The 19146-nt window shown below is 46.4% G+C and overlaps 1 protein-coding gene across 6 annotated transcripts in view; it reads left to right on the forward strand.

Annotated features, from left to right (window-relative positions):
• The window catches only part of KALRN (kalirin RhoGEF kinase), a 534707-nt gene that overhangs the window by 159946 nt on the left and 355615 nt on the right, over positions 1-19146 (forward strand). For all 6 annotated transcript variants that reach the window (XR_012777086.1, XR_012777087.1, XM_075511732.1 and 3 more), the window contains exon 3: positions 10722-10796. Coding sequence is in view for 4 of the 6 variants with exons in the window: in XM_075511732.1 (XP_075367847.1) it covers positions 10722-10796 (75 nt within the window). In the remaining 2 variants the exon portion in view is untranslated. The remainder of the gene's footprint in view (positions 1-10721; positions 10797-19146) is intronic.

The raw sequence follows: 19146 nt of genomic DNA on the forward strand, positions 1-19146 counted from the left end.
GTTTGGGATGAAGAACCTATTTCTGGTAACTCTGGCGTCCAGTCTCACAGTCTAATGGGATATGTGAGATGAGATTAAATGCGTATCCTCTGTCTTTGAAGGCTGCCCAGTGGCTTTGTGTAACTCTACCTTGTGGTGAGTACCATTTCAGCAAATTTAAGGACTGCTTGTCCAGGAAGAGATCCAGACAGCTAGTGAGGTTTTAATCCCAGTCATCCCTTTATATGTGTCTTTAGCTGGAACAAACTAAAGGAAAGCTGCATTTTCAACCTATTGGTGATCCTTTTCTATTCAACAGTACAATAACATTGCAGGATTTTACCACAAAAATGTCAAGCTTCTTACAGCAGTAAGTCTTAGGGCTATAAACATTTATACTAGCATGCTAAAGAGATTTGGGCATAAGGGGCCGTACTGGCATTAGGGAGCATCTGAAAATATGAGTAGGCTAACATTAGATTAAACAGAGGCAGGCAGTAATTTAATTGGCATTTATGCATTGAGAGAAGGAAAAAATAGTAAGTTTTAAAAAAAAAATGTGGCTAGGAAGCTTTTAGAAATCAGGGAGGTAATTTGCTTTCCAAAATGATTCACAGCACCTCATGTTAGCTAATTAACAAAACAGCAGGTTTGCGAATTTAACAGCAGCGGGGTTAGGACTCGGTGGGCTCGGTTCTCGTCCGTGTGTCTGTTAGGGTCTGTTCAGCCCCCTCCGCGCTTCTCCTCTGCTCTTTGGCATCTGGGGGAGCTTGGCTCCTTTCGGGGGCAGGGTCACAAGTGGCTGCGCTCCACGATAGGAGCCAGATGAGGGTGAAAGGGCCAGGTGGAGAGGCAGGAGATTATGCATTGACTGGCATGACTCAGCCATCCATAAAATGATTTTCATTAATGTTTAATGTGTGTCAAAAATGTCAGCATCCGTAAGGGAGGCAGATAAATTATTTAGTCCTGTGAGTGTCTTGCCTTCCCCCTCCCGCTGCTGTATGGACAATGTTTGCCCTGGTTTTGTTTAGATTTAGGATGTTGTCGGGGAAGTTAAACCGATCACTGTTACACCCAGCGCGTTTCCTTGCGAGACCCTCGGAGGAGCTGCTGCCGCCACCGCTTTACAGTTCGGTGCTTGGTTGGAGAGGTCTGGGCAACCTGGAGTCAGCTGCAAGTGGGTTATGCGCAGTCCCTGTTGGTGGGCTGGGGTTGTTTTTCCGTTGGGTTGCGGAGGAGTAGGCCCTGGGAAACTGAAAAAAGGACAGAGGAGTGGGGTGTGAAGGGAGGTCCTGCTCTCCAGGTAAGGGCTGCGGGAAGCTGCTGTCGGAGCAGCCCAGCATCCCAGCGTAGCCCCTGAGCCTTCCCTGTGCCCCGCGGGGATGTGCTGCACCTGACGTCAGCTGGCGTGCTTTCTTCTGCCGTTCTTGCTGCCTTGGTTTTGCTGGTTTTGTCCGGAGGCGCGTCACCCAGAGACCTGCGACCGCCTCGTCTGGGTGAACTGTGCCCACGCCGGGGAGGACAGCCCCTGCGACCCCGGCGGGGCTTTGGCTGCTCTCCCACTACCCCTCCGCAGGGATCGGTTCTGCTTGCCTGTCCCTTTTCAAGCGCTTAGGGCATGGATCTTGCTTTATCCCTAACTGGGGAATTCGTGCATGGGAAGGGAAAACTCCCCTTCGAGTTGCAGGTTTGGGGTTTCATTTTGTTTTTTTTTTTTTTTAAATCGGCTTCACAGCATGACACAATAACTGCAAGCTGAAATCATAAGCCCTAGCAGAAAGAAAGAGGGACCGAAGGGGATGAGCAAAGGAGGAAATATATCTGATCAGATGGGATTTGAGGCGAGGTGAGACAGAGGGAAATGTAAGCCTAATTAATAGTGAGGTGTTAGTTTGTGAACGTTGGATGAACCACAATCAAAAATGACTAATTTAAAACTCACTCCGACACTCGCACTAGGCCCAGCCTTCCGTCCTGGGCAGGGATCTTTCTGAAGGCAATGGCAACTTTATCAGCCTGTGCGTCTGTTCGGACGGGGCGTGTTGAATCCTGTCAGAAAAATTAAAAAGAGAACTCTGCATTAAAAGAGAAAATGTACAGATTGTTTTTAAACACGGGGGCAAATGCAATTGCTTTGTTTGTTTGGGATTTTTTTTTCTTTTTTAGGGAAGTCACAGGCCTTGGGACAAGGATCTCAATTTGGCCTCTAATTAAAGTTGCTTTCTTACTGTCTGGCATGAAATCCCCCTGAGAGGCAGATGTTTGCAAAGCACACTTGAGGCACTGGCATATGGTTCCTTTGTAAAGCTGGCGTTTCAGCAAAGTGCCTCCTGAATGTTGTACATAATTAGATATTTTATTTTATTTTTTTGTCCTGGAGAAGTTACTGGCGGCTGGGGACCTCCAGGATCCGAGAGGGAGGCTTTCTGAGAGACGGATGGGAAACCCTAAGCACATCACCGATACGTGACAGGTGCTGGCAGATGCCCTGCTGCAGCTTTTTGGAAAAAGCCTTTCGACTAAACCAATGCCAGTTAAAGGAAATTATTCTAATCTCCAGAATTTAATAGAGGATGAGACCCCGGGTACCCAACCTCTACAACTTCACAGAGGCCTTGCATCCTTCCTACAGGAATCCATCAGCAGGTCTAAACTTTTTACAGGATTATAAAATTCTGAGGAATGTTTCCGTAAGGAATACAACTGTAACTGAGAGAGGAGTGAAATGAAAAGAAAATATTCATGCATACTAGGCTTGGGTAGAAACCATGGCCGCGCTTGAAATGTGACTTCAGATTACAAATGGCCAATAGCTCTTTATTAACACCATAAAAGACTGTTGCATCTGGGTGGTCACTGACGTGTAGTGCAATGTACAGCAAGACACTTAATGACTAAAAGCTCAAGGTGCCGAATACGCTCATTTCCCTCTGGGGCAGCACATCTATCCCTTGCACACTTAAGAAATAAAACACAGGATTTTGTGTCAGATGACCTAATTTTTCCAATTCTCTTAACGTCTCCCTTTCCTGCCCAAAAAGTCCTGTCTGTGATCACCAGAGCAAGTCTTTCCTACTGTCGGTGCCTCATTTTTGCCTATCTATAAAAATACACTGCAACAGTTCCCTGCCTCAGAAAGGTTTTTTGAGACAAAATTAATTCATGTTTGTAAGGTGCTTTTGAGCTCTGTGGACCTGACTGTGCTTTACTAATGTGGGCAGTCATTATTCCCGTTCTGTAGAGAGGAAAACCAAGATCTAGCGCAGTTAAAGCAGCTTGTTCAGGATCACAAAGCAATTTAGGAGCAGAACCACAAATAGAGCCAAGTCTTTTGACTAGTAGTCAGATGTGCTATCCACGGGGCTACCTATAATGTCTAATTATTTTTCTAAGGGTAGGAACGGAAAGATCTCAGCCTGATTCCAAAGTCCTGATGAAAATAAAAAGGAAATGCGTAAAAGATTGACTCACAGTCATTGCATTCTCCTAGCATCTCTATTAGTGCATGTTTAAAATGAAACGAATAAAATCCCCCATGGATGGAGATGAAGCAGAGCCTTCACCGCAGATTGGGCATTAATTCGGTATCCTTCTGATGCTTTGAATGGTTTTATGCCACATATGAAAAGGCAAAGCCTGGCTGTTGGCTTAGGTGGGATGCACAGGGTGCGATGGTTTAGGCTTCAGATGCTGAACACAGCTTATTAGAGGCCACATGTGCACAGAGGCTAATGAATTTGCATGCTTGCTGCAAGCGGCCGTATCTTTCTTGAAGCCTAGCCTATTCTTTGGCGTGCTTTCAAGCTGAGGCTACTGTTTAAATGTGTGGACATTCAAAGGCTGTGCTGGGAGGCTCGATGCTGCCAAGTACCTCGTGGAAGGAATAACAATCTCAGCAATTAGCAAGCTCCCCCAAACCCCAGCCCTCCCTCTCTCGGTGTTACAGGCAGGGGAGGGAAGGGGGCTGTGCTGGCAGTGGCTCTCCCTCTGCAGGGATTCAAGCAGTGGGAAATCAGAGGGACCGACCTGTCTGTGTAGAGGGGGCAGAAAAGCTGCTGGACCTCTCACAAGCACTGGCAAAACTTGGAAGCGGAGGTGGCCTATAGTATTGCCACCCAATGGCTGTGACCAGAAGGATGTTCCAGCGAGCAGTAGTGGTGTATAATTAATAAAAGGAAGGACAGAATAAGGAAACACAGAGAAAATAATATTAGTCTTGGACTGAGCCTAAGTATTACATATAAAAACAACATTCATCTTTTAATTTTAGAATAAAGGTAGCAATGTAATGAGTATAACTTTTGTCTCAGCTGGAATAAAGTGCTTGGCATGTGGTGCAGCGGGATTAGTCTTCGGCGCAGACCATCTATTTGGTGTCCATGGTTCTTGCAACTTTTGAGGCTATGGCGTGGGTCTGTGTGTCAGTCTGCACACTAGATCTGGTGGCATAAAAACACCGACTCTGTATAAGACTAACAGCAGTACCAGAGACCAGATTATAGCAGATTTATGGTTGGATTCTGTATCAGGTACCTGTTAGGCACTTTGCATACCTTTATGTCTATAATCCTGTGTTTATATACACTTATATGTGCAGAAAGAAGTAGACTTCAACTACAAGCTTAAATGCTGTGTGGGTCTTCAGTTATATAGCAGGAAAGCCATCACAAGTCTATGAAGGTCCCAGGGATTATTTACATTTCCATTGCAGAGCTGAAAGCAAGCTCTAGCCCGTGCTCCGCATGGGGTAAGAAACACAGCCAATGCCAGCTGCATTTCCACGGAAAATATCTGCAATGTCCGTGTTAGCTTTTGCTGGTCTCTGGTGAGCGCTGCATGCTGCGGCCACGCTTACTGCTCGAGGTTTGTTGAACGCAGACGGTCTGTTTGCTGCACTCACTCGTTTAGGAAGGGTGGACATGTCAGCAACGCCAGGTGAGAAGTTCTTGCTTGAGGAAGTGAACCAGGGGTTCACAGCCGCCATCCTTGCCCCGGGGCTATAGTGTTAGTTCAACCTGCCTTTCACCCTGTGCCTGCCACACTCTGACCTGCAATAAATGTTTCCCGTGAGGGCAGGTATTACTTTTTATTGGTTATTAAGGAGAATAATAACCTTTGTTAGTGAAGTATATAGCTCTGGGTTAATCTTCAATAATAGTTGGTAATGATATTTACAGATTAATTTTGTATTCTTTCTGGCTGGTGCTGCCTTTAGATTCAATTCAATTCAATCCTGCCTTCCTTCCTTCCTTCGTGAAGTCAAAACCTGCTCTTCTGCTGCCTGCAGTGGGGAAGGGCAGCAGGAGAGCCTCTCGGGCTCCTGGGAGGCTCAGGGCACTAAAATGCTCTTTCTTTGCATCAGGGATCAGGCTGTCATCCGCAGAGGAGCCATCGGCAGATGCAGAGTGTCCAGCCCCATTTATCTCTGCCAGATGGTGCTAAAATACTAGTCCGCAGCACATGTTGCTTCTATTCAACCAAATGCTTGTGCCATGCTGTGGCCTCTCTGCCTCTGAACCAATGAGCCTCAGCCAGCAAAATCCCACCAGCAAAGGCCCCGGCAGCCCTAGGCTAAGCCCCTCTCCATGGCTTGTAGAAAATCAGAGAAATCAAACTAGGAAGGCTCACAGCCCTGCAGGGACAGACAATAGCGTGCAGGAAAGGAAGGAAGGGGTTAAAGAGGGTTTAGCACACACAAAAAGTAAATATTTGAGGCAGAAGTGCAAAAAAGAGGAATAATGGAGAGAGAAGGGCAGGAGGAGGAAGCAAGAAGTGTAAAGAGAAGAAAAAGGAGGATTATATTCTGCCAGAAAACAAAGGGATGGTTGTGTGAGAAAAGCATTGGGGAAGCATTGGGGAAATGCGGGTTCAGCTCTGCACAAACTTTCTGTCTGACACAGGACAAGTCAATCTCTCTGTGTCTCAGTTTGCAAATGCTACAATGGGAATAATAAAGTCTCCTTTGTTCTGCCTCTCTCTGCTCACAGATGTCCCTTCTGTTCGTATGTTGTAGAAAGCCAAGATGCTACCATACTGCAAACAAAAATAAAATCCACTGAGGCTTTGAGGGGGGAAAAAAGAGGTAGGAAGGCAAATAGGCTATGATAAACCTAGGACATAACTGCTCCAAAAACCAGGGTGGGAGGGGGAGAAATACAGGCGAGGCCTTTACTGAGGGAAGAAGAAAGGAACAATATGGACCAGATTAATCCTACTGTTGCCTCCTGGACTCCAGTAGAGTTCCTCGAGGGATGGGTTTAGCCCAAGGAGTTAGTTTTGTTTGGTTAAAGAAACTTCATGCCAAAGTTTTTAAATAGTCAAATCTGTTCTGAGAACTATGAGAATGTGGGCTGCCTTTCCTGAAACATTGCATGGGACTTGGGATGAACAACTCCTGCTGAAGGCATGAGGAGCCAAGTGATTAAGCCCCATGCAGTGCTCTGACAGGAGGCCTTCTTCTTGCCTACGCATACTTTTTTTAAGTATAGAAAGTATTTCCATATTTCCAGCAGCTGATCTTTATTTGAAGCCAAGAGCTGCATTTTTCAGATTAGAACTGAAGCTTTTCTAGGAAAAGCCACTCTGGAGCAGACCATGGGTCCATCTAGCCCAAGACGGCGTCTCCAACAGAGGCCTTGCACTCTGCTTAGAGAAAGAAATCCTGAAGCCCGCAGGGCTCTCTCCAGGGATAATTTATATTTCACTCCAAGAGTTAGAGTTTGGCTTTCACTCCAAAGTCTGTAGGCTTATAGTCTTTCCAAAACTCTTGCTTATTTTATTAATCTTTACAGTTCCCTGGAGATGTTTGTTGTTTGCAGATCTCTAACCCGTTCGGGAAGCCCCTTGAGCTGCTGACCTCTGCGTCCTGCGGCAGCAAGCTCCCCAGGCCAACTGAGGCATTTGTGTGGGGAACAAGGAATTTTCTCAGTTTTAAGTTTGCTGCACTTAATGTGGAAGCATGCCTTAAGATTCCCGTCTCACCCAGCTGGCTTCTCATTACAGCATCTCACCTAAAACTGTGAGCTGCTTCTGCTGTGCAGGGAATCCCTGCTAGGAGATGGGCTGTGCCTGTGTGATGCTGCTCTGCCCTGAAACATGACTCAGCCATGCTGAGGATCCAGTTTTTAAATTTTTCAGTGTTTCCAAGTTTACAAGGATATGTTATTCTGTCAGCTGCTCCTGCAGGCATGGTGTGTTTTCTTCTTGTGTCACTGGAGCAATAAAAGTTTGTGGATAGTCATAGTGTCCCCGCTATGTGGATAGCACACTAAGCCAGGACGTGATAAAGGGGTGAGGGGCTGCAGGGTGACTGGGACATGACGCCGTGCTCTCTGCACCTCTCTTTTGGTAAAGAGGCAATTGCAATGCTCAAGCTTCTTTGCAGACCATGGTGAGGCTTGCAGGTAGAAGGGCAAGAGGGGCACTGTTGTGTAGTCCCATGCTTATGATGACGGTGAACCAGCAACCCAGTGCATGGACAGTGGGCAGGATGGCTCTGTGTTCAGCCTGCCCTTCCTTCATCCGTCTGTCCTTCTCTGTCCTTCTGCTGCAGAAGGGCTCGGGTCTTACAGGGGTAGGAGAGGGGTGTAGGGCAGGATACAAAGTACAGCCTTTGTCATCGTCTAGGAATGAACTGGCTAGATGGTTGTAAGGCCGGGGCTCTGCGGCAAAAATTAGATGGTGCTATACATGGCTTCAGATCCAGCATGCAAACAAACAAAACTAATGTATTAGAAACAGCTGGGGGGTAGGATGAAAATGAGCATTATTAGGGGTATGCTTATAATAACTTATGAACTGGGGAATGCATCATTGCTGTGCTGGGCCCTCCTGGAGACAGATTTGCTGTTGCTTTTGGAGCCCTTATTACAGCCATTGGTTTTCCCATTTATGCATGCCTTCCCCCAGCCCTTGCTGGAAAACTTGACAGCATGCTCTGAGATGTAAAAGCTGCTAACACGAGTATTTTGTCAGGAGCTGGAGTGACCTCTGAAAGCAGTGGCCATGGGCTCATGTGCAGGTCATGAGCTGCCACTTGGGTGAGCACGTACATCACCCAGTGCGGGGTCATTGTGTTAGGCACTGATCTACCTGCAGGAGTTTCCTCCCTCATCCCGAGGGAAGTTTTGCAGCTCTTGGGAGTTTTTGTCGATTCCCTGGCTGTAGGACGGGCTCACAGTTTTCCAATTCCTTCATCATTTTGGAGCGTGACTGACTTGTCCTGGGACATACAGAGAAAGGTGAAAACACCTGCTGGCAGCACTGTGCCCATTCGTGTCTTTTGTTGCCTTTCCTGCGCACAGTCAGTACGTCGGGGCTGTTAGCAGCGAGCCCCGTGCCTGCAGGCCTGCCCTGCTGCAGCTCAGGAGGTGATCATCTTTAAAAGTCATACATTTTTCTCCTGGTCTCCATGTGTATTACCTCTGTGAGATGCAGTCCTTCCTTGTGGGAGAGTGTTTGAAATTGTCCTTCAGCCCTCAGTATAGTGGGCTCTTGCTAAGAAGTCCTTATTGTGTGTTTTACATATACGAATACTGCACCCACTGACATTTTTTTGGTGATGTTCACTAAGACTTCAGTTGTATAATGTCTAGTGCACAGTTAAGTGCCTAAGAATTGACTTTGTTATTTCCCTGACAAATTTAACAAATATTGGCCAAAACTCAACTTGCACTGACACTGCTGATCTTGCAGCTGGAGGAATTTGGCCCAGTACTCCGCTTCAGCGTCTTCGAGCCATTGTGATGCGTCTAGCATGTTGGCTGTTCTCATTTGCTTCACGGTTGGATGAGATGCTTATATACAAAGCTGCTTAAATTCCAAACATTGCCTGTGGCTGAACGGTTCCTGCCTTTGATGTGAGAGCTAGCCACAGCCTGGGATATGAGAGGTTATTCTTGTTAAGAGGATAAGTTAATAGCAAAGTCTCGTATATTTGACACAGTCTGCGCAAAGTCCTGCTTACTTGAACGCAGAAAGAGTTCAGCAACCAGGACTAGTTTCCCTGGTCCCAAAACACTTTACTAACACAAAGTGCTCTTTAGGGATCTCTCAGGACAGTGCTCCAGTCCTGTTCAAATTGCAGTTGCACTGGTCTTGGCCTTGCATTGAATTACCTCACTCCTTTGTGTGCTGATTTTCATGAGTGTAGGCTCAGCTGGTGAGCTTGCTCATCTTCTGGAGCTGAGTGTCGCGGAGGTGACACCTGAGAGCATGTGGGGACATAGAGAGGTAGTTGTAGCCATCGGTCATTGGTGAGGAACCTAATTGCATGTACAAGACAGTATTGTTGCACAAGCTGACTGTGAATAGCAAATGCTACCTCATTTGCCATTAACAGTAACTCAACCATAATGATAATAACTGTCCTTGTAGGTATGCAGGCTCAGCTGCAGGGAAAAATGGCTGTTATGGTCTTCATCCTGTCTGTTCCATATGTCTCCATGGATCGAACCACTGTACCTTTGCAGGCTGCATGATGCAAGAAATAGATGACAATATATAGGAGGGGCTTTTATCCCCATGCCCACTTTCAGACCCAGATGGTCAGGTGTCATCTGCTGTGTTCAGCAAGGAAGGTGTGATGGCTGAAGCAATGTTGCCCTGTTTCTAGCCAGTCAAGAAAGCTGCTTAGTGAGAAGGCTCTCTTGCCCTGGTACCATCTCAGAAGAATGGTGGTTGCTGCCTGCCTGTGAAAGGCAGAAAGTAAAAATAGAGAGTTTCAAATGTGTTGTGCTCTTTGACGAGCTGGAATAGATTTAAGGCCATATTGAAGATCACTTGTCGTGATGGGTATTCTACCCAGTGAAGGATGAGTTATTTTTCAGAGCAACTGCAAAGATGTCCTTCAAACCCACCTTTTGTTTTGTAACAGCGCTGATGGAGTAGCAGTGTCTGGCCTGCCGTGGGGTGATCTGTTACGCTGGTCTTTTGCAAAGCAGAAAGATGCTGCTTGTGGCTGAAACCATTGGCAATTCTTTTCCTAAGGCTTCCAGGAGAGTAAAATCTGGGATTTGTTTGGTGAACTTTCAGGAGACATGAAATAATTTGGCCCTGCAGGGAAGGCAAAGCGCCTATGCAGGTATATTTAACATGTAATCAAACAGCATGAATTACATGAGGACGCGCTGTGGCTTCAAACCACTCCTTACCCAGGGAAACCTTTGGCTGGCTCATAAGGAGTGTGTCCTCCTTCTGAGTGCGGTCCCCACCTTGAGCTGTTCCATCTCCAGCCGTGCTGCGTAGAGCAGAAAGGGAGGAAGGGGAAAAGCCTTTTTTAAGCCAGCCCCTGTGCAAATCGGTCTCAGAGGCTGATGATAAATGGATGTGTACGTACTGTAATGTTCCCTGCAATTTTGTCTGGACTGTGCTCAAAACAGTGGAGGGAGAAGGCTCCTGGCTCAGTGTGCAAGCTGGGCATCTCCCAGGCTCAGTAGAGTGCTCTGTGGAAAAGGCAGCAGCAATAAGTCTGGTTCGTTGGTGGGAGATCTGTTAACCTTTCAGAACTTCTGAAAAGGATAAAGTGATGAGTTGATTCTCTGTATTTTCTTTTTACAAACATATCTCTATTGATGCTAATGCTGTTCGTGTATCAGCTATTAGGGTCTGTCTCTTGGTGCTTTTATGTGATTTATAGACTTTGTCCAGCCTGATTTTGAGAAACGTGGAGTGTCTGTGAAGCTGGGAGCAAGGACATGCTCTCTTCTAATGTGGCTTTCTTGTTTTCCTCTGTTTTGCAGGTTCTTTTCGAAATGATGGTTTAAAAGCTGCTGATGTCCTTCCTATACTAAAGGAGAAAGTGGCCTTTGTGTCAGGTGAGTACATCTTTTCTGGATCCCTCCAGCCCAGCACGAGCACTGCCTGCCGCATCCTGGTCCTTAAGGCGCTGCAGAGTCACAAGGGACCAGTTTCATGTTTGGACTTGAGAGTACTTAAATGAGGTCTTCTGCTAAGAAAGGGGCTGTATGTGGAACAGGGCTATCCAGTAGTACTCACAGTGTTGGAAACTGGCCCATGGGGATTTTCTTCATATTCTGAGAAACAGGTAAGGGGGCAGCACAGGTGGGATGAAATGCAGCTTCCCAGCTCCAGCCCAGACCTGTGCTGTCTCAGCATTCAGAATGGTTCAGGGATCCTGCTTTGGGTTCAAGGTCAGTGAGTAGCATTAATTCCTGTTTGTAGGAAGCACTCAGACCTGTAAATCACTGGTGTTTCATTTTCAATCCCAATCAACTTGCAGTTAAAAGTACCACTGATGCTGCATTTACATAATAACTCAGGCGCTCAAAGATCTCCTGCCATCCTGTACAAAGATTTACAGCCTTCATTCAGGAGACAAATCTTGAGGACCTGGGGGTGGATGAGGACTAGACAATATGGAAAAGGCTTTGAGAATGGCTTGAATGATATTGTTTCTGGGGTGAATTACAACTTGTCAGGAAGAGGGGGAAGAGAAAGTCTGAAGTGATCATAATCTTGCATGAAGTCACTCAAATTGGCAAGCATAAAAATGGGCTATTTCCAGTGCCAGTGTTTCTGATGACTGCAAACCATTCCAGCTGCTTTTGGTGATCCTCCCTGTTGCAATGAGAAAACCTGCATCAAAAGCAGCTGGCCCCTTGTTTGCAGTCTTTGCTTTTTCCTTCCTTTGTCTCTGCAGTAACGCTGACTGCAGACGGGAGGGGAGCAGCAGCGAGGCCGTTAGGTGCCCGGGCTCTTCCTCCTCGGCTGCTGGAGCAGGGCTCGTGAGGATGGGGCTCGTCACCCTGCCGAGCCATGGAGATGCCCGGTCAGGCAGGAAAAGCTTTCGCCTTGACTAATGGTTGGTGTGAGATGTCTTCCCATGTAGCAACAGTAAATGGTCCAGGGATCACGAGTCCAGCAGTGACTTGGGCAAATGATTTGTGGCTCTATAAACCCTAAACTTTCTGACCAACGACATGAAAATCCAGGACTTTGAGGGAAGTTCGTGAGACACCAAAAGCCTGGTGTGAAAACCCAAGACTATCCCAACGGTACTTGCATGGAGGACTACTTTACCTCGCACTGGGGTCTCATTCTGAATGTCCTGAAATGTTTTATGTGGTTGTTGCCTTTCACTGTTCCGAAGAGGGGAACACAGTCATAAAAACACAGCATACCTGCAGACTTGTTTGCGACACAAAGCTGAACCGGGCGCTCTGGGGAAGTGAAAGGGAAGAATTTATGCAGGGACTGTACTGGAATTTAGTTCTTGGCTCCTGCTATTGCTTTGCATGGAAATGACTGCAGGATCATTTGGTAATTCATGGAATGTTTAATAATGACAACCTGTCTGGATCGTTTATATAGCCCCTTCCACTGACGGTGCCTGTGTTCACCTCTGAGCCAGAAGGTCTCACATCAAATCATCAGCTCGTTAGATGCCGTCCTGGGCCAGGCTTGCCTTGTGGGGGGGTGTTAAACAAGCAGCGCCAACGGGATCCCCCCGGGGTTTCGCACCGTGATCTGCTGCAGGCAACGGACAGCTCGCTCCTCGTAGACTCACCAGCCTCCAGACCTGTATCTGCTCAAAATGTGCCTGTTCCTGACACAGCTAGCTAGATAGCAGTCCTAGGATTTACGCCTCCTTTCCATGGTCTCCAAACGCAACAACTACGGGCAACAACTGTCAGGGGCCTTTGCAGACAGAATGCTCTGAGCTGCTAGTGTCTTACTGCGATAGCCCCAGCATCACCCTCCAGCTCAGAGTTTAAGTACTGCCCAGTCTTCCCCTGGGTTGTGGTAATAAAGCAGATTAAGAAAAGGATTTGAGCACTTCAACTGATGGCTAAGTTCTTTTTAATTAAAATGGAATAACTTCCTAGAGTATGCTTTGAGCACAGAAGAGAAAATGTTTGCCAAAATAGAAAAATCAAATAGCTGGACTTTGCAAGATAAAAAAAAAGTGTTCTGTAGTTAGCACAGACTCTGGGAGCACATTGCGTTTGTAATCAGGCTTCCTTGAGGAAAAGGAGAGTTTTACTGAGTCTTCTTCAGAGTTATATACTACAGTTAATTTTAACGATAACAGTACAGTAAAGTTGTCAAGGGGGTTCTCCTTACACTAGCAGACTTTATCAGCACACACAAATAATCTCAGCTGAACATCTCAGTTAGATAGTTTATTTCTTTTCTCATCTGCTGTGGCTCACCAGCTTGTTTTTTAGTCCATGATTCGACAGGAAAGCTGCCGAGAACAAACAAGCTCCTTCAGGCAGGGCCTGTACCGTGCTCTGTGTGTCAGTGTTGTGGATGCTCCGCACCTGGACCACGAAGAGCAGCAGGGCAGAACAGGCAGGGAAGCGGCACTGCCTGCCGCCTGCTCCAGAGCGGGCACCACAGGACCTGCCGGCACAGCCGTGGAATCTCAGAGGAGCACTCAAGCTTTCAGAAGAGCACTTAATTTCAGAGTTGAAATACAGCTCTAACTAGCTGGGCATGGATTCATCCAGCCTAAATGCCGTCTGGGGCTCTGTGCCTGGCACTTCCCCTCGGCTGGCTCAGCCGGCAGCGAGCAGCAGGCGCAGGGCTCTGCATCCGCATCCCTCTGCCGCGGGAGAGTTGAGGGGCGGATAACGTTGGGATTTTTTCCGGGAGCTGGTTCTCGATTTCTTCCAGCATTCTCATGTATGAGCTAGGCTGAACCCGAGCACAGTTCATGTGTGCGTGTGTCTAAACAGCACCTGAAAATCCCAGTCCAGCACTCATAAGCAGAGAGGTGGCCTGAGCAGTCAGGGGTGCGGTACATCCCGGCCATCGCCGTCTGATTGCTTCCATCGCTGACCTCGTGGAAGCAGATTAAGCAGGGGGTTGGCGGGGGGAGGCTTTGGCCACTTGCTTGTTGCCTAAACCCTAATAAAATCTTGGCTTTGCCTGGGTGGTTCACTGTGTTGCTTCCAGCAATAGAATGGCTTTCAGAACCATTAGGGAGCAAGCTACAGGCCAGGGTCTGATTTTTGTAGTCTGAGAAGGAGATGAGCGCAGAGGAGAGGAAATAAAACAGGTTGTAGATTATTTTAGGTGTTTTTTTTCAGTGAGAGGTGGTGAAATATTTTGGAAGCTTATAGTCTTTCCTAGGAAACACAGATGCTGTTTTAGAAGAGTGGTTTAACTTGGGATGTTGTTCAGCTGCTTGATTATATTTATAGGAGATTTTCTATTGATCAGTGCAATATGGGAGGAATTGTATGAGGGTCTCAGGAGAAGGAGGGGAGCGTGTTACTATGTTCCATTCCCATGCATGGAGCTTTGCATACACTTAGGCTACGAAAAGCTTGTTAGTTGACTAATGCCATGGGTCTTGCTGAAAGCATTTGCCCTTTCCCCACGTCCCACCCAGAAGAGTTTCTCAGGGTCCTTCCCCGCAATTCCCCTTCCCCGGAGGGCTCAGGAGAGCGGCAGCGCGTGGGCTCCTGCCTGCCAGCCAGCTACCGTCTGCTCATCTGCCGAGGCAGGAGTACAAAGGAGGAGGCTGGCCAGGTTTCTGAGAGGGTGGCTGAGCACGGAGGAGTCAACAGCAAAAGGCAGAGGGGTGTAAGAAGCTGGTGAGCTGCTGCAGCTGTGACAAGCAGAGCTCCCAACGCGTGTTCAGCACAGCGGGAGGTTTTCCTGTGGACTTTGGGCAACAAAAGGCACGGGGCAGGGAGAAGTGGATGTGGTGACAGTTCGGCCATCTCCATCCTTCAAAAGCCCACTGTCCCAACCCCACGTGTCTCGGGAGCAGCCTCGTGAGGTGGGTCACAGCGACGTCTGAGCCTGGCTGAGAGCCTGAAGGAAAAACAGAGAGAGCTTTCCCGAAAGATCTTTCAGAGGAGAAATTGCAGTGTAAACAGCTTAGATAAAAGGACAACTTTGCAATTAGGTTTCACTAAATTTAGGCCAGCAGGACGAATCAAAGAGGAAGGCTCAGAAGGGAAGACACTGACCTTCCCAAAAACTTGTCTGAAGACACCACAGGTCACTTAGTGCCAGAGGTACACGGGACCACACGTGGAGGGGCATGTTTTTTCTTTTTCTGCGATGGATGCACTTCACTCTTCAGAGAAAGGGTTGAAATGAGATCCCAGGGCCCTCTGGGCACTGGAAGAGTTCAGATCCAGGTTTCAGGGGGTCTCAAACGCTGATTTGTGGACACCGGAATTTGTATTGGATTGGGACTAGAACTAACCAAAATATTTAATTTCTGAATGATGCAAACATTTTGTATTTGCACAAAAGTTTTGATTTAAATTAAAAGTTTCCATTCTCCTCTTCCTCTGGAATGGAAATTTCAAATGAAACATCAACAATTCTTCTATATTTTGTTACAGAAAAATATCTTCCATTTCATACCATTCCCTGATGTAGTTTGAAATCAACGGAAATTCCAAAAAAGGAAATAGGCTATTATAAAAGCATAGCTTTGTTTGACTATTGAATTTTGCTAGTGGTTTTGGGCCATCATGCTTTCATCTAGAATTTGCTGCTGCATTGAGGCAGATTTTTCTTTGAAGAAGAAAACGAGGAAGTTTAGACTGTAAAGTTTCCAGCTCTTTTGATGAGGTCTGAGCCTGCTGGGGTTTTTTGTTGTTGTTAGTTTCTTTCCTTTTGTTTTTCAAGAGTGTTAGGTCATTTTTGAGGATAGAGAAGAGCCTGTACCTATAGGGGCTGTTTAGATATCCTCATTGGGACTCTAAGGTTAAAGCAGAAATCAAAATGTTTCCTGAGATTTCTGATTTAATTTACAGGTTGTAAATGTAGTGTGCAGAATCAGTTGCTGTATTTCTTTCCACACGTTTTAACCGTAGCCATGGACTAAATTAAACAATTTTTGTGGAGAATGTCTAGTCACTGGCAGCACTTACTGTCCTGGCGCTCGGACACCAACAGCTTGCCAAGATCCACCAATGTCTCCTTAGAGCAGGGAGATTTCTCCTTTATGCACTTCCTTAATTAGCACGGGTGAGAGTAGTGATGCAACCTGTGCTGCCTTGTGGAGAGGCAGAAAGGTTCAAGTGCCTTACAAAACTGGGCAAAAAATCAACCCAATCGAAATTTCTATCCAAAAAGACTTGCAAGAACTTGTGGGATCACAAGTCATTGATTTGGTGTCATCCAAACGCGCTGGACTCTGGCCACCTCCTGGTCGATGGGTCCCTGCGTCCTGTCCCATAGGTATAGCTTCTCAGTTAATGATAGGGACTTTCAAAATAACAATGAGAGGAAGGAACTGAGCCTGTGAAACAAGAAGGTCTGTATACATCCCATCCTGTTCCAGCTCACAGGGTTTTCTTGTCGGTAAAGACACAGTGAGCTCCATATCTATCTCAGCAAAGGTCTCGTCTTCATTTACGCAGGCAGTCGAGAGTTGTCCTTACATAGAAATCAAGGCTGGGAGCTTATAAATCAATATAAGGACCCAGGGAGGTGACTGTAGCACCTGAGGTAATTAATACAATAACAGCCAACCATTTTGGTCATTTTGCAGTAACGTGTGCTCTTCTGTCCCCCTAATGAGACTCGTCACCTCTGAAAACTTCCTTATTTCTGTGAGAGCGCTTTGGTTCATAGGCTTATGTTTTTTTTCCTAAGGAATCAATTTTAACTGACAAGAAGCACTGAAATTCACAACTGGACATCCTCTCTGTATTAACAATGGTTGGGTTTTTTAATACTTTTTTTGTGGGAAAATATAGGCTATTTGAAATGGAAATACTTTGCTGGAATGTGCAATTTCAGAAACATTTTCACCTGCCAGTGTTTTCCAGCTCTAGGCTGAATTTCTTCTTAAAACCAGAGGGGAAGAAGACTTCTTAATAGCGCTTATGTAAGTCCAATAGCTTGAACTCTCCCCTGAACTTTCATTAATTTGCAGGATCCTCTGCTTGGCTGTAGCTGTCGAGGACTTACCTGCTGGGGCTGTGGCAAACCTGAGCAGCCAGTTATATTAAATCAGTTTGTCACATATTTCACTTTGCTGATGAACATCAGAAACTTTGCCATTGCTGTTTCTCTGTGCTTATCTCAAATGAGGAAGACAAACAGTGCGTGATCAGGGTGAATACGGCCTCTCTTTGTTTCTCCTTATTCTGTACAGCTTCTAACGTTATGCCCAGCGGCGTGAGTTTGGAGTGCCCGTCAGTGCCACCATCAGCAGCGTGACTGGCATCGCCACATGCTGTTTTGTTCCCTTCCCTTCTCCAAGGGCAAGAGGGCGTGCAGTGGGGTGTTTTGTTTTAGAAGATTTGGGGTTTATTTTGTTCAGTTTCTCTATTGTTTTTTAAATATATATAGCTATTCCCATACATCTGCGATAGAGGAGGCGAGATCAAAAAAACTGCAGCTGGGGCGAAAGGCAGCGAGGTGTGCATAGGTGTGACTAAGGGTCAGCGCTGAAGAGGAAGGTACTGGTGCTCCCTTGATGCTTCACAGCAAACCAGCTTCTTCCAGAGGAAGAAACGGGCTCCTCTGGACTCTCTCTGGAAGTTTTGCCGTCCACACAAAGCAGCTCTTCCTTTGTTTTAATGACCCTCACTTGTCCTTAGTTTTGCTTTGCTGGGGCAATAACTTTCTCTGTGGGAAATGAGACAATGTTCCCAGTGGCTTGTTGGCAAGTAAACATTTAAAATTAAAGAAGTACCCCCAAAATACTTGCATAAAGCAGCGAAGGTGTATTACAAGCCACAACAGGCGGTCTCTTCAAATCCATGCAGTGACTCTGGGTGACTGTGGAACAAATCTACCTGCTGGGAAATGGGATCCTCCAGGGGCTGCGCTGAGCATCCCATCTACAGCCTCTGATCTCCTCTGCCAAAGGACCTTCTGGTGGGAACGTGCAGCCTTGTTTTTGGAGTCATTAACCCCAAATGTAACGTTGCAAATGTTGGCTGTTAAGATTTGAGTCAGGCAACTGACTCGGGGACATGGGATGCTGCAAAGAGCAACCCACTGGAGGATCAGGCCCTGGTGACTGCATTGCAGCTGTGTTAATTTGCAGGCGAGCTTGTTGTGGGAGGTTAAATTTCCGTCACTGTTGGAATGTTTCCATCACTAGATGGAAAGTTTCCATCACTAGAATCACCTACTTTAGAACCAACTGCATTTGAGGGTGGTCATACAGATAATCCTATGTATGACCCTTACAACAAATTAGTCCCTCTTGAAGCTGGAGGAGTTTTAGTAGAGGTCTGCTTGCTACCAGACCTCCTGTTCACAGGAGGTCTGGTAGCAAGCAGACTCTCACAGAGCTCAGCTACGGCAGGGAAAGGAATATTATTTTAAGACTCTGGATACCAATTCCTTGATATTTTGCTTTCCTAGGAAGTCTGTCAATTAGATTTAGAAATCCAGAGCATATTGTTTGTCATTTTATCAAGGCGCCTGACATCAGCTGAGCTCGTTCTGTCTCCTAGTTCTCTTCATCATCATTCATTTTTTCACCATATTTTGGACTGAAATACCTTTCGAGGAGTATTTCAGCTCCTCTGGAAACTTACTTACGGTCTCAGCAGAGTCTGCAACATCAAGATTGATCAGCTTATGATCTGCAGGGGTCAGATGAAGCAGCGTATTCATTTGAACTGCAGTAGACATCTGAACGGAGGCCAGAGACACTGTGTACTGCTCCTGTCTCCATTGCTGATGTGTACCTCAGATAAGGTACTCGGGAGCCTTTATGTGTGTGGACATTTGTCTGTATCTATGCATAATCCTTGTGAATTCATGCTTATAAAAAGAGTGCGAAAGGAAGCAGAGGGCTTGAATCCCTTAAATATAGATAAATGCAAGCAGGTAAGTATCATGGTAGAATGGCTGATAGAACTGGAGGGATGCAGCTTGAAAACAGAGCTCGATAAAATCATTATCTGTTGTATACAAGAAGTCTGCATTAAAGGAAACTGATAATTTCCTGTCCTAAACAGGATTACACAAAGCTGAAATTTCAGCTTTTTGTGTATTATCAGGGATGGATGTGCCTCAGGACTTGAAACTGGGAAGGCCCGTACACAGAGTTCACATTAATAACACTCTGGGTTGGCCAGCATCTTTTCTTACCTGTGGGCAGTCGGAGCCACCATAGGCAGAAACATTTGGGCCCACCACTGAGAGGATTAAGATGTTGGTTCAGGCTGCTGCCAGGACAGGGATCTTGTGGCTGGAGTCCCT

Source organism: Mycteria americana, chromosome 9 (genome assembly GCF_035582795.1).
Source record: "Mycteria americana isolate JAX WOST 10 ecotype Jacksonville Zoo and Gardens chromosome 9, USCA_MyAme_1.0, whole genome shotgun sequence".
NCBI lineage: Eukaryota > Metazoa > Chordata > Aves > Ciconiiformes > Ciconiidae > Mycteria > Mycteria americana.